Below are 13,171 nucleotides of genomic sequence, written 5' to 3' on the forward strand. Positions count from 1 at the left end.
GGATTGCTGAGTAGCAGTGCAGCCCTAGAACTGAATGGGGTTGCAGCACAACTCAAAAGTTGCCGCAACCCAGGGATCACTAAAAATTCCAGCAAGATTGGATTTTTTTGTGATTCTGAGGTGCAAGTTGTGCTTAGACCTCATTGACTTCTAGGGGACGTTCACACGGCGGATTTTTAAACGGAATTATAGCATGGACAGCCGCACAGAAATTTTTCCGAAAACGCACCGCGGCTGCGTCCTCTCTGGCTCCCATACATCCCAATGGGAGGCAGTGCTGAGGATCACAGAGCGGTGGCTTAAAACCACGGCCTTGCCAAGAAGGGACATGTCCTTTCTTGGCTCGGCTGCTGCTTTAAGCCACCGCTCTGCGATCCTCAGTGCTTCCTACCATGCGCTGCGGCATTAAGCCAACGCTCTGCGATCCTCAGCGCTGCCTCCTATTGAGATGTATGAGAGGCAGAGAGAACACGGCCGCCAGCGGGTTTTCAGCGAAATTTTGGCACAGGCAAAATTCCGCCTAAAAAGCTGCCGTGTCAACGCCCCCTTATGGCAGCACCATTACACAGGGATACTTGGCCGCAGCCAAGATCTCTGTGTAGCCCCAGCCTTATATTAGGAAAACCCCTTTACACTTCTCATAGGCAGCCTGTAACTTCCACCTATTATAGCCTATGGTTTGACATAGCGGTAAGAGACCTAATGGGGCTTTCATACTATTTGTCTGGTTGTTCTCATTAGATATCAGTCACAGTTTCTTCAGGACACCTTGTAAGACTAACGGTTTAGCACTTATGCTCAATGCTGTTATATGTCATTCAATTATTATATATAAAACTACATATCTATATGTTCTATGGAAACTTACTCTAATACATTTCTTTTCAGCAATGGAGACAAATCTGATTATTTAACGGTAGACCAATTAGTGAGCTTTCTAAATGAAGTAAGCTTTTTCATACATTAACGTCTATAAAAGTCTGTCTGCCCTGGCTTGCCTCTTACAACCTCCCATTGCATGTGTCATCCAATCAACTGGCCCTTGTCTCTGGTCTCCTGACCTTCCTTCCTTTTACTACAAGAGTAGACAATCTTCTGGATTCCTGACCATTGCTGGAGGACATGTCCCATTACTGTCTGCGGCACCTTTGGCTGACAATGATGGGAAATGTAGTTTAGCAACAACTGGTAATGCTGAAGGTTGTCTAGTCTTCTTCTGTGTGAACCTAAAGGTGCAACCGGTAAATTGCTTCCCCGTTTTTCCCTTTTGCCTTTTACATGTTTGCCTCCTTAGTGGCTTTTGTAGTGACGTTCTGTATGTGCTTCTCTTGTTGGGTGATTGTTTTCCGTGGACGTATTTTACTTTTCTATTCTTACTGTATGATGTCTGAAAGATTTGGTTAACATTGCCTATGAATTTATGTCTCTTAGCTCTGTTGAAAAGAGTATACAATAGATTTTCTTCAGCGTAACACAGTGCACAAACTGATGAACAGAAATGTGTAATAAAATACTGTTTTACAATGTTACAGTGGCAATATTAGGATTTGCTGTGAGAGGCTGCAGACTATGCCCAGTGCAGCAGCACGCAGCATGTTACTGACACTAGCCCATTGAAAGCCAGGGTAACAATGACTGTATGGAAACTGCTGTACATAGTAACATAGTTTGTAAGGCTTACAAAAGTTCAGACTGTTATCCTGCAAAGTTGATCCAAAGAAAGGCTACTTTCACACTCGCGTTTTTGCTGGATCCGGCAGGGTCCAGCAAAAACGCTTCCGTTACTGATAATACAACCGTCTGCATCCGTTATGAACGGACCCTGTTGTATTATCTTTAAATAGCCAAGACGGATCGATCATGAATTCCATTGAAAGTCAATAGGGGAAGGATACGTTTTCTCTTGTGTCAGATTGTGGCAGAGAGAACAGATCTGTCCCTATTGACTTGCATTGGGGGTCATGACGGATCCGTCTTGATCAGTTTCCCAGGACGGAAAACAAAATACAACATGTTGCGGTTTGCTCTCCAGTCTGGGAACGCAACTAAACGGAATGGAATGCATTTTGGAGCACTCTGTTCTGTCCAGTTCAGTTTTGTCCCCATTGACGGAACTAAATACCGGAAAACTTAAACGCTAGTGTGAAAGTACTCTAAGGCAAAAAAAATATAATAAGATAGAAGCCAATTTTCCCCACTTAAGGGGAAAAAAATTCTTTCCCGACTCCATTCAGACAATCAGAATAACTCCCTGGATCAACGACCCCTCTCTAGTAGCTATATCCTGTAATATTATTACACTCCATAAATACATCCAGGCCCCTCTTGAATTCCTTTATTGTACTCACCATCACCACCTCCTCAGGCAGAGAGTTCCATAGTCTCACTGCTCTTACCGTAAAGAATCCTCTTCTATGTTTGTGTACAAACCTTCTTTCCTCCAGACGCAGAGGATGTCCCCTCGTCACAGTCCTGGGGATAAATAGATGATGGGAGAGATCTCTGTACTGACCCCTGATATATTTATACATGGTTATTAGATCTCCCCTCAGTCGTCTTTTTCTAAAGTGAATAACCCTAATGTTGAGAATCTTTCAGGGTACTGTAGCCCCCCCATTCCAGCTATGTCTGTCTTGTTCACAGGAGCCCAGAACTGTACACAGTACTCCACGTGTGGTCTGACTAGTGATTTGTAAAGTGGTAGGACTATGTTCTCATCACGGGCATCTAGGCCCCTTTTGATGCAACCCACTATCTTGAACCGACACTGGTTTCAACAGCTTAGTTTGCTGTTCACTAAAATTCCTAGGTCCTTTTCCATGTCAGTGTTACCCAGTGTTTTTCCATTTAGTATGTACGGGTGACTTGCATTATTCCTCCAATCTATCCAGATCCATCTGTAGTAGTATACTGTCCTTTTCAGTGTTAATTACTTTACACAGCTTAGTGTCATCTGCAAAAAATTATATTTTACTGCGCAAGCCTTCTACAAGATCATTAATAAATATATTGAAGAGAATAGGGCCCAATACTGACCCCTGAGGTACCCCACTAGTGACAGTGACCCAATCTGAGTGTGTACCGTTAATAACCACCCTCTGTTTTCTATCATTGAGCCAGTTACTTACCCACATACAGACGTTTTCTCCCAGTCCAAGCATTCTCATTTTATATACTAAACGTTTATGTGGTACAGTGTCAAATACTTTGGAGAAGTCCAGATATACGACATCCATTGATTCGCCGCTGTCAAGTCTAGAACTTACCTCCTCATGCAAACTGACTAGATTAGTTTGACAGGATATCATCACCAGAAAACTTAAAGAAGCCCTTGAAGAGACTCATGGACTACAGCTGAATACAGAGGGATACACAGATTTGCAGTTGGCACCTGAGCACATCCAAATATTAGACTTCTGAGGCGTTGGGACGTATACAGTATACACCTCTGACCCCTAAGAGTTGTATTTGACTACTCAGCTTTAGTTTTAAATTAGCCAAAAGCTGTCTAAAGTAGAAACCTTAAAGGTGTTTTGCAGTACTTAGATATTGATAACCTACCTTCAGTATAGGTCTGTTGATTTACGGCACCCTACGATCAGCTGCCAGCCCCGGAAATGATACAGTGAATGAGAGGCTGTGTCTACAAGCATACAAACACTGACCTGAATGTTAGTTGTGTTGTAGTACCCTGGCACGACCACTACACAATAGATGCAGCCTTGTGCTTTGGATCTGTCTACCGTAATTTTTCTGGCACTGGAAACAGCTGATCTTGGGAAGGCTAGGTTTTGGAAACCCACCAATCTGATACTGATGACCTATCCTGAGGTGTCGGAAAACCCCCTTTAAATAGAGCTTTTCGGAAGGATCAGGTTTTAGGCCTCTTTCACACTTGCGTTGTCCGGATCCGTCGTGCACTCCACTTGCCGGAATTACACGCCGGATCCGGAAAAACGCAAGTGTACTGAAAGCATTTGAAGACGGATCCGTCTTCAAAATGCTTTCAGTGTTACTATGGCAGCCAGGATGCTATTAAAGTCCTGGTTACCATAGTAGGAGCGGGGGAGCGGTATACTTACAGTCCGTGCGGCTCCCGGGGCGCTCCAGAATGACGTAAGAGCGTCCCATGCGCATGGATGACGTGCCATGCGATCACGTGATCCATGCGCTTGGGGCGCCCTGACGTCACTCTGGAGCGATCCGGGAGCCGCACGGACGGTAACTATGCTGCTCCCCCGCTCCCCGCTACACTTTACCATGGCTGTCAGGACTTTAGCGTCCCGGCAGCCATGGTAACCATTCAGAAAAAGCTAAATGTCGGATGCGGCAATGCGCCGAAACGACGTTTAGCTTAAGGCCGGATCCGGATCAATGCCTTTCAATGGCTTGCGGCAAGTCTTCAGGATTTTTGGCTGGAGCAAAAAGCGCAGCATGCTGCGGTATTTTCTCCGGCCAAAAAACGTTCCGTTCCGGAACTGAAGACATCCTGATGCATCCTGAACGGATTTCACTCCATTCAGAATGCATTAGGATAAAACTGATCAGGATTCTTCCGGCATAGAGCCCCGACGACGGAACTCTATGCCGGAAGACAAGAACGCAGGTGTGAAAGAGCCCTTAGGCTGAAGCTGCACTGCGATCTTGACCAAAGATCACCGTATAGGAGTGTAGCCATTGAACTGAATGGGGTTGCAGAGCAAATTGCTACATTGCTCCTGAATCACCAAAAATCCAGCAGTGTTTGCATTTTTGCGATTCTGGGGTTTGTTCGTAACAGCTTATAGGTTTCACAGTGACCTTGTTTGGTTCATTGGCTGCACTGCTACCCTGTGATGTTTGGCTCCAGCCTAAAGCCTCATTCACATGTCAGTGTTTCACGGACGTGTGCTGTACGTGTTCTCCACGGACAGCACACGTCCCTATTCATTTTAATGTGTGTATTCACACATCAGTGTTTTGGCACGGTCTGTGGGTCCGTTTTTTTAGCACGGATGCATGCTCTATTTTGTCCGTGTTCAGGGATCCATCACGCCCATTATAGTTTATGGCTCAATGAAAACCACGGATGCCATCCGTGTTGCATCCGTGGTTCACGGACCATTAGGAAGAGACGCTTTGAAAATTATTTTTCAGCTGTTCAGTGTCAGTGAAACACGGATGCTACACGGACAGCAAAAAACAGACACACGGACCCAACATGGATCCTTCACGGACAGCTTCACAGATGCATCACCGACCACCTGCTCACGGATTGAATGAAGCTTAAGGCATCTTAGAAGCCTTCAAAGAGAAGACATTCCTCCAAACTGGCTCTCAGTAGGACACAGCACACTGTACCACACATAGGAGGGAATGTATCATATGGGGGATTTTTAAGTAAATTTTTCTTAAGACTACAGTACATTGCCATGATTTGCACCAAATCTATGAAAGGTTTGATTAATTTGGTCCATCTTTAAGGCTAATTCTGTCTATAGGTGTTCCTCCAGCTTTTACGCCACCCCCCTACCGAAGTAAAGTTATGACTTTTTGAAAAGTTGCAGTTGATAAATCTGGCTTACACTTGATTAACATAGCTAAGAACAGAAGATTAAACCCTGTCAATGAAATCCCGTTGGCACAGTGAAATTGCCATAAAATGCCCTGTGATACGTCGACCACAAAAACCTTATACTTGGGTGATTGCGGCTAAGATATAATGCTGATACGGATACCTTCAATAATAGGTTCCTTTGATCAAAATGAATACAGATGGTAGTTAAGTACATTATCAACCACCATGACAGAATATACACAAGCACCAGGGCAACAAGCAGTAGGATTTAGGTCATTAAACACATAAGTGCTTTCAGTTGATTACATGTTGCTTCGGTCAGTGTTGCTTGCAGGACCTGTAAAAATACCCCACAGTAATGTGCTCCTTCAAGATGTGATTGATTAGTACTGACGTTACATGACTTTTACAGTCAGTGGGAAACTAAAAGAGATCACGTCACAAAATTCTGTATTGTAGAAAAGATTATGCCAAAGTAAGATGCTCGTGTACAGTGTTTATATGGTTTTTGGAGTCGTCACTTTTCAATCCCTTCATTCAACTTTAGGGGATTGGTTGTTAAAAGTAAAGGGAACTTAAAGGGGTCGTCTCACTTCAGCAAGTGGCATTTACCATGTAGAAAAAGTTAATACAAAGCACTTACTAATGTATTGTTATTATCTATATTGCATCCTTTACTGGCTGGGTTCATTTTTCCATCACATTATACACTGCTTGTTACCATGGTTATGACCACCCTGCAATCCATCAGCGGTGGTCGTGCTTGCACACTATAGGAAAAAGCTCCGGCCTATTAGTGTTTTTTTTCCTATTGTGTGCAAGCACGACCACCACTGATGGATTGCAGGGTGGTCGTAACCATGGAAATGAGCAGTGCATAATGTGATGGAAAAATGAATCCAGACAGCAAAGGAAGCAATATGGACAATCAGAATACATTAATAAGTGCCCTGTATTAACTTTCTCTACATGATAAATGCGACAACCCCTTTAAGCAGCAGATAAAAATGGGATGAACTTATCCTTCAAAGAGCATATGTCAGCAGATTTGCACTTATTGTCATATGTGCCCGCACTGCTGAGAAATATGATGTTTTAATATATGCAAATGAGCCTCTAGGAGCAACGGTGGCGTTGCTGTTACACCTAGAGGCTCTGCTCTCTCTGCAGTTGCTGCGTTCTCTCTACTTTGATTGACAGGGCCAGGTAGTGATGATGGTTTCACTGGCTGACCCCGTCTATCTAAGTGGAGAGGACGTGGCAGTTACATAGGGCAGAGCCTCTAGGTGTAATGGCAACGCCCCAGTTGCTCCTAGAGGCTCATTTTCATATATTAAAACATCATATTTCTCACCAATGCGGGCACATATGGACATAGGACCAACACAGGTGCCTTCAGCTGCCAAGTGCACAGGTAACAGGTCAGCCAGTGTCCTAGGTACAAAACTGCTGACAGATGCCCTTCAAAAGGCTCGAGTCTGATAAATATCCCCTTCACAAGCTCTAAGCAGAATACAGGCACCATTACTACAGTCTAGTACTCTAGGTCAGAATTATGTAGGCATCTGACAATACTACGATAGTGTCTTGGGGAACTGCAAGTTATTGGGGAGCTGCATTAACAGCAGTGATATTCTACAAATATCCCCATCAATTCCCCTCCACTGCCGTTGCAGTGTTGTCTGGGTCTCTGCCGCACTCCACTTCCTGCTCCTGTCCTGACACAGCAATGACCCACCTCAGAAGATTTTGAGTAAGGCTACTTTCACACTCGCGTTTTTGCTGGATCCGGCAGGGTTCAGTAAAAACGCTTCCGTTACTGATAATACAACCGTCTGCATCCGTAACATATTTTTAACATTGCCAAAACGGATCCGTCATGAACGCTATTGAAAGTCAATGGAGGACGGATCCGTTTTCTATTGTGGCAGATTGTGCCAAAGAAAACGGATCTGTCCCCATTGACTTGCATAATGGTAATGCCGGATCCGTCTTTCTCCGCATCCCCAGGGCGGAAAGCAAAATACAACATGTTGCGGTTTGCTCTCCGGTCTGGTAATGCAACTAAGCGGAACGGAATGCATTTTGGAGCGTTCCGTTCTGTTCAGTTCAGTTTTGTCCCCATTGACAATGAATGGGGACAAAACGGAAGCGTTTTTTTCCAGTATTGAGCACCTATGATGGAACTCAATACCGGAAAACTTTAATGCTAGTGTAAAAGTACCCTTAGCAGAGCAGGGGCTTAGCTATAGGTGGTAGCAGTTATACCAAGTCCATGTACCCAAGGGCCCCTTCCACCATGCTGCCATATAAGCAGGCTCCAGTATAATAGCACATGGTAGGAGGACCTGTTATAAACTTTGACTTGGGACCTAAAGGGCAGTATGCATGGTGATATAGCATGTTGTGCCAAGTATCCCCATCTCCGAGAGAGGGGCAAAATCAAAATGGGGTTCTTGTTGGAGCAGATTCTTAGGCCTCATTCAGACAGCCATAGTATTTTGCGTATCCGCAAATTGTGCATCTGCAAAACACGGATACCAGCTGTGTGCGTTCCGCAATTTGCGGACCGCACATGGCCGCAACCATAATAGAAAATGCCTATTCTTGTCCAGGATTGCGGACAAGAATAGGAAATGCTCTATCCTTTCTTCGGAATGGAGCCACGGTGGGCTGTCCGTATCTTTTGCGCCCCCATTGAAATGAATGGGTCCGCACCCATTCTGCATATTTGCGGAACGGGTGCGGAGCTGTTCATACAGCCGTATGAGTGGGCCCTTAGTAACACTTTAAAGGGGCTCTCCAGCATTTTAACAAATGTTGCCATCCAGGCTTCCCTCCTCAGATCCGGCAGGGATGGGGTAGGGGGTACCAACATTTAGGAAAAAGCCTGAAAACCTCTTAAAGCATTTCCCCTATACCCTTTTCATCTTGGAGGTGACTATCTTGCCTACCAATTTGTAGTGTTGCTCAAGAGAAAAGATTTGGCGTCATATTTGAAATGCTATTGAGTTTCTTTTGTGTATTTTTACATGTGATTTTTCTGTCTTTACACAGTTTTGTGGTCTTTTTCCTTCACACATTTCCCCTGTTAATGGTTTAAAGGGAACCTGTCACCAGGATTTAGTGCATAGAGCTGAGGACATGGGCTGCTAGATGGCCGCTAGCACATCCGCAATACTCAGTCCCCACAGCTCTCTGCGCTTTTATTGTGTTAAAAAACCTTTTTGATCAATATGCAAATTACCTGATATGAGTCCTGTATCCGGAGATGAGTCCAGCGGAAAGGAGCCCAGCACCGCCCCGCGTCCTCCGAATCTCCTCCTTGCTGGCTGATGTCACAGAGCTGGAGCGCCGAAATCTTGCGATGCGCGAGCTAGCGCATGCGCAGTGTCGGCATCATGTTCATTCCCTGTGCTGGCATCAGCACAGGGAACGAACTACGCATGCGCTAGCTCGCGCATCGCGAGATTTCGGCGCTCCAGCTCAGTGACGTAAGCCAGCAAGGAGGAGATTCGGAGGACGCGGGGCGGTGCTGGGCTCCTTTCCGCTGGACTCATCTCCGGATACAGGACTCATATCAGGTCATTTGCATATTGATCAAAAAGGTTTTTTAACACAATAAAAGCGCAGAGAGCTGTGGGGACCGGGTACTGCAGATAAGCTAGTGGCCATCTAGCAGCCCATGTCCTCAGCTCTATGCGCAAAATCATGGTGACAGGTTTCCTTTAAAACAAAACTGCAGCATTTCAGGATCTTCATGTATCTCAGCTTGTCTTCTTAATTCACCATAAAATAGAGACAAGACATCATTATAAAAAAAAAAAAAGCGTAGGCCCAGGCAATCCCCACAATAATCCCCACAATAAGGACACATTGCCAAGACGTCTTGGATCACGACTATGGGATTCCATCCAAAACCCAATTCATTTAGAAAATCTTAAGATTCCTGACCACGGATCAGATTTTACAATTCCCAGTTAGGTAATGAATAAAAGGCTTTTCCTTTTTTAGCTGTTGCTCTTTTGAACCGTCTCACCTTACTGTGTGTGAGCCTGGCAATTAGCCTGGCACCGCGCACAATACAGTAGAGTGGCGGTATGTCTTTATTAGGCTGCAATCAATTTATGACTATAAAATCTTCCTTTGTTTCATTGTATGACAAAGTTAGAAATACATACGTAGGTAAAGTCCTGTTAATGTGTTTTCCATTATGTTTCAGGAACATTTTGCCATTTCATGCACCTTAAAGGGCATCTGTCAGCAGATTTGTACCTATGAGGCCTCTTTCACACGAACGTGTGCACCCCGTTGCCGTATTGCGGACCACATTTGCGGATCCGCAATACACGGGTGTGGATCCGCAATACACGGGTGCCGTTCCGTGGGCACTTGAATGGGTCCGCAAATCCGGAAATGCGGAATGGTGCGGAACGGAACCCTACGGAAGCACTACGGAGTGCTTCCATAGGGTTTCGTCCCGTACTTCCGTTCTGCAAAAAAGATAGAACATGTCCTATCTATTCACAGAACGGCCGGATCGCGGACCCGATAAAGTGAATGGGTCCGCGATCCGCTGCAGCTGCCCCACGGACGGTGTTCGTGCATTGCGGCCCGCAATTTGTGGCCCGCAGCATGACCACGGGGCGCACACGTTCGTGTGCAAGAGGCCAGAAACTGGTTGACCTGTTACATGTGCACTTGGCAGCTGAGGGCATTTGTGTTGGTCCCATGTTCATATGTGCCCGCACTGCTGAGAAGAATGATGTTTAAATATATGCAAATGAGCCTTTAGGAGCAACGGGGGCGTTGCCATTACACCTAGAGGTTCTGCAACTGCCCCGCCATCCCCATTTAATTGATAGGGCCAGGCGGTGAAAACTTCATCACACTTGGCCCTGTCAAGTAAAGAGCTGAGGACACTGCAGTTGCAGAGACTAGGAGTAACGGCAACGCCCCTGTTGCTCCTAGTTGCTCATTTGCATATATTAAAACTTCATTTTTCTCAGCAGTGCGGGCACATATATACAGTCGTGGCCAAAAGTTTTGAGAATGACACAAATATTAGTTTTCACAAAGTTTGCTGCTAAACTGCTTTTAGATCTTTGTTTCAGTTGTTTCTGTGATGTAGTGAAATATAATTACACGCACTTCATACGTTTCAAAGGCTTTTATCGACAATTACATGACATTTATGCAAAGAGTCAGTATTTGCAGTGTTGGCCCTTCTTTTTCAGGACCTCTGCAATTCGACTGGGCATGCTCTCAATCAACTTCTGGGCCAATTCCTGACTGATAGCAACCCATTCTTTCATAATCACTTCTTGGAGTTTGTCAGAATTAGTGGGTTTTTGTTTGTCCACCCGCCTCTTGAGGATTGACCACAAGTTCTCAATGGGATTAAGATCTGGGGAGTTTCCAGGCCATGGACCCAAAATGTCAACGTTTTGGTCCCCAAGCCACTAAGTTATCACTTTTGCCTTATGGCACGGTGCTCCATCGTGCTGGAAAATGCATTGTTCTTCACCAAACTGTTGTTGGATTGTTGGAAAAAGTTGCTGTTGGAGGGTGTTTTGGTACCATTCTTTATTCATAGCTGTGTTTTTGGGCAAAATTGTGAGTGAGCCCACTCCCTTGGATGAGAAGCAACCCCACACATGAATGGTCTCAGGATGCTTTACTGTTGGCATGACACAGGACTGATGGTAGCGCTCACCTTTTCTTCTCCGGACAAGCCTTTTTCCAGATGCCCCAAACAATCGGAAAGAGGCTTCATCGGAGAATATGACTTTTCCTCAGTCCTCAGCAGTCCATTCACCATACTTTCTGCAGAAGATCAATCTGTCCCTGATGTTTTTTTTGGAGAGAAGTGGCTTCTTCTCTGGCCTTCTTGACACCAGGCCATCTTCCAAAAGTCTTCGCCTCACTGTGCGTGCAGATGCGCTCACACCTGCCTGCTGCCATTCCTGAGCAAGCTCTGCACTGGTGGCACTCCGATCCCGCAGCTGAATCCTCTTTAGGAGACGATCCTGGCGCTTGCTGGACTTTCTTGGACGCCCTGAAGCCTTCTTAACAAGAATTGAACCTCTTTCCTTGAAGTTCTTGATGATCCTATAAATTGTTGATTGAGGTGCAATCTTAGTAGCCACAATATCCTTGCCTGTGAAGCCATTTTTATGCAACGCAATGATGGCTGCACGTGTTTCTTTGCAGGTCACCATGGTTAACAATGGAAGAACAATGATTTCAAGCATCACCCTCCTTTTAACATGTCAAGTCTGCCATTTTAACCAAATCAGCCTGACATAATGATCTCCAGCCTTGTGCTCGTCAACATTCTCACCTGAGTTAACAAGACGATTACTGAAATGATCTCAGCAGGTCCTTTAATGACAGCAATGAAATGCAGTGGAAAGTTTTATTTGGGATTAAGTTAATTTTCATGGCAAAGAAGGACTATGCAATTCATCTGATCACTCTTCATAACATTCTGGAGTATATGCAAATTGCTATTATAAAAACTTAAGCAGCAACTTTTCCAATTTCCAATATTTATGTAATTCTCAAAACTTTTGGCCACAACTGTACATGGGACCAACACAGATGCCTTCAGCTGCCAAGTGCACATGTAACAGGTCAGCCAGTGTCATAGGGACAGATCTGCTGACAGTGCAGATAGCATTAGCGGAGTCATAAAGGAATAGAGACAGCTTAATGGGCCCCTAGATAGCAGCCACGGATTTAGCATACTGTATGTTAGTAATGATAGTGTTATATTTGTGTATTGATCTTTGATGTAAAATCACATGGTTATCTGACCTCCCAAAAACCCACAGCAACACAGTATCAGATGTTTAGGTGACATCAGACATATTGTCCACCCGGATCTTCTTGGGTTCATGAATAGCATTCCATTGGTTCAGTAAAGCTTAAAGGGAATGTGTCATCAGAATATTACTATTTGTTTAAAGCAAGTTTTTGTGGTAAACACATATTTTTTTACATTTTGGTGAGTTATATTTTTCCATGTCACTCTCTATATTTAAAGGGATTATCCGGTAATTAATACCGATAACCTGTACTCACTTGTTAGAAGAGGTCGATACTCCATAAGCACCACGGCCTCTTCCTAGTCCATGTGACATCACTGTACATCAGTCTAGTTGCAGCTCAGCCCCATAGAAGTGAATGGGGCTGAGCTGTAAAACCAAGCACAGCCCTATACAATGTACGGCATCTTGCTTGGAGAGCTGCTGGGTGCCGGCTCCCTGAAACAGTTGATCGGCAGGGGTGCCAGGACTTGGACCCCCATTGATGTGATAATGATGACCTATTCTGAGGATAAATCATCATTATCCATTCCTGGATAACCCCTTTCAAAAATATATGTAATCTTACAATTTTGACACTGGCTACTAACTCTAATAATAGGTAATGATTTCCTGTTCTGTCCAGGTAACTGTTCAGTAGCCATTGTCATTTTCACCACAGGCAGGATTACAATGACAAGTAACACCTTTATATAGATAAGACAGGATCTACCATTCACAACTCCCTCCTGACCTCTGCACAGGTCACATAGCATGCCTGGAAAACTCTTCCATAGAAGTCAGT

At 44.7% G+C, this 13,171-nt stretch overlaps 1 protein-coding gene across 3 annotated transcripts in view; it reads left to right on the top strand.

Annotated features, from left to right (window-relative positions):
* Positions 1 to 13,171, top strand: part of PLCB4 (phospholipase C beta 4) — a 378,077-nt gene that overhangs the window by 244,970 nt on the left and 119,936 nt on the right. For all 3 annotated transcript variants that reach the window (XM_040429870.1, XM_040429871.1, XM_040429869.1), the window contains exon 12: positions 889 to 946. In XM_040429870.1, coding sequence (XP_040285804.1) covers positions 889 to 946 — 58 coding nt within the window. The remainder of the gene's footprint in view (positions 1 to 888; positions 947 to 13,171) is intronic.

This window comes from Bufo bufo, chromosome 4 (assembly GCF_905171765.1).
Source record: "Bufo bufo chromosome 4, aBufBuf1.1, whole genome shotgun sequence".
Lineage (NCBI taxonomy): Eukaryota > Metazoa > Chordata > Amphibia > Anura > Bufonidae > Bufo > Bufo bufo.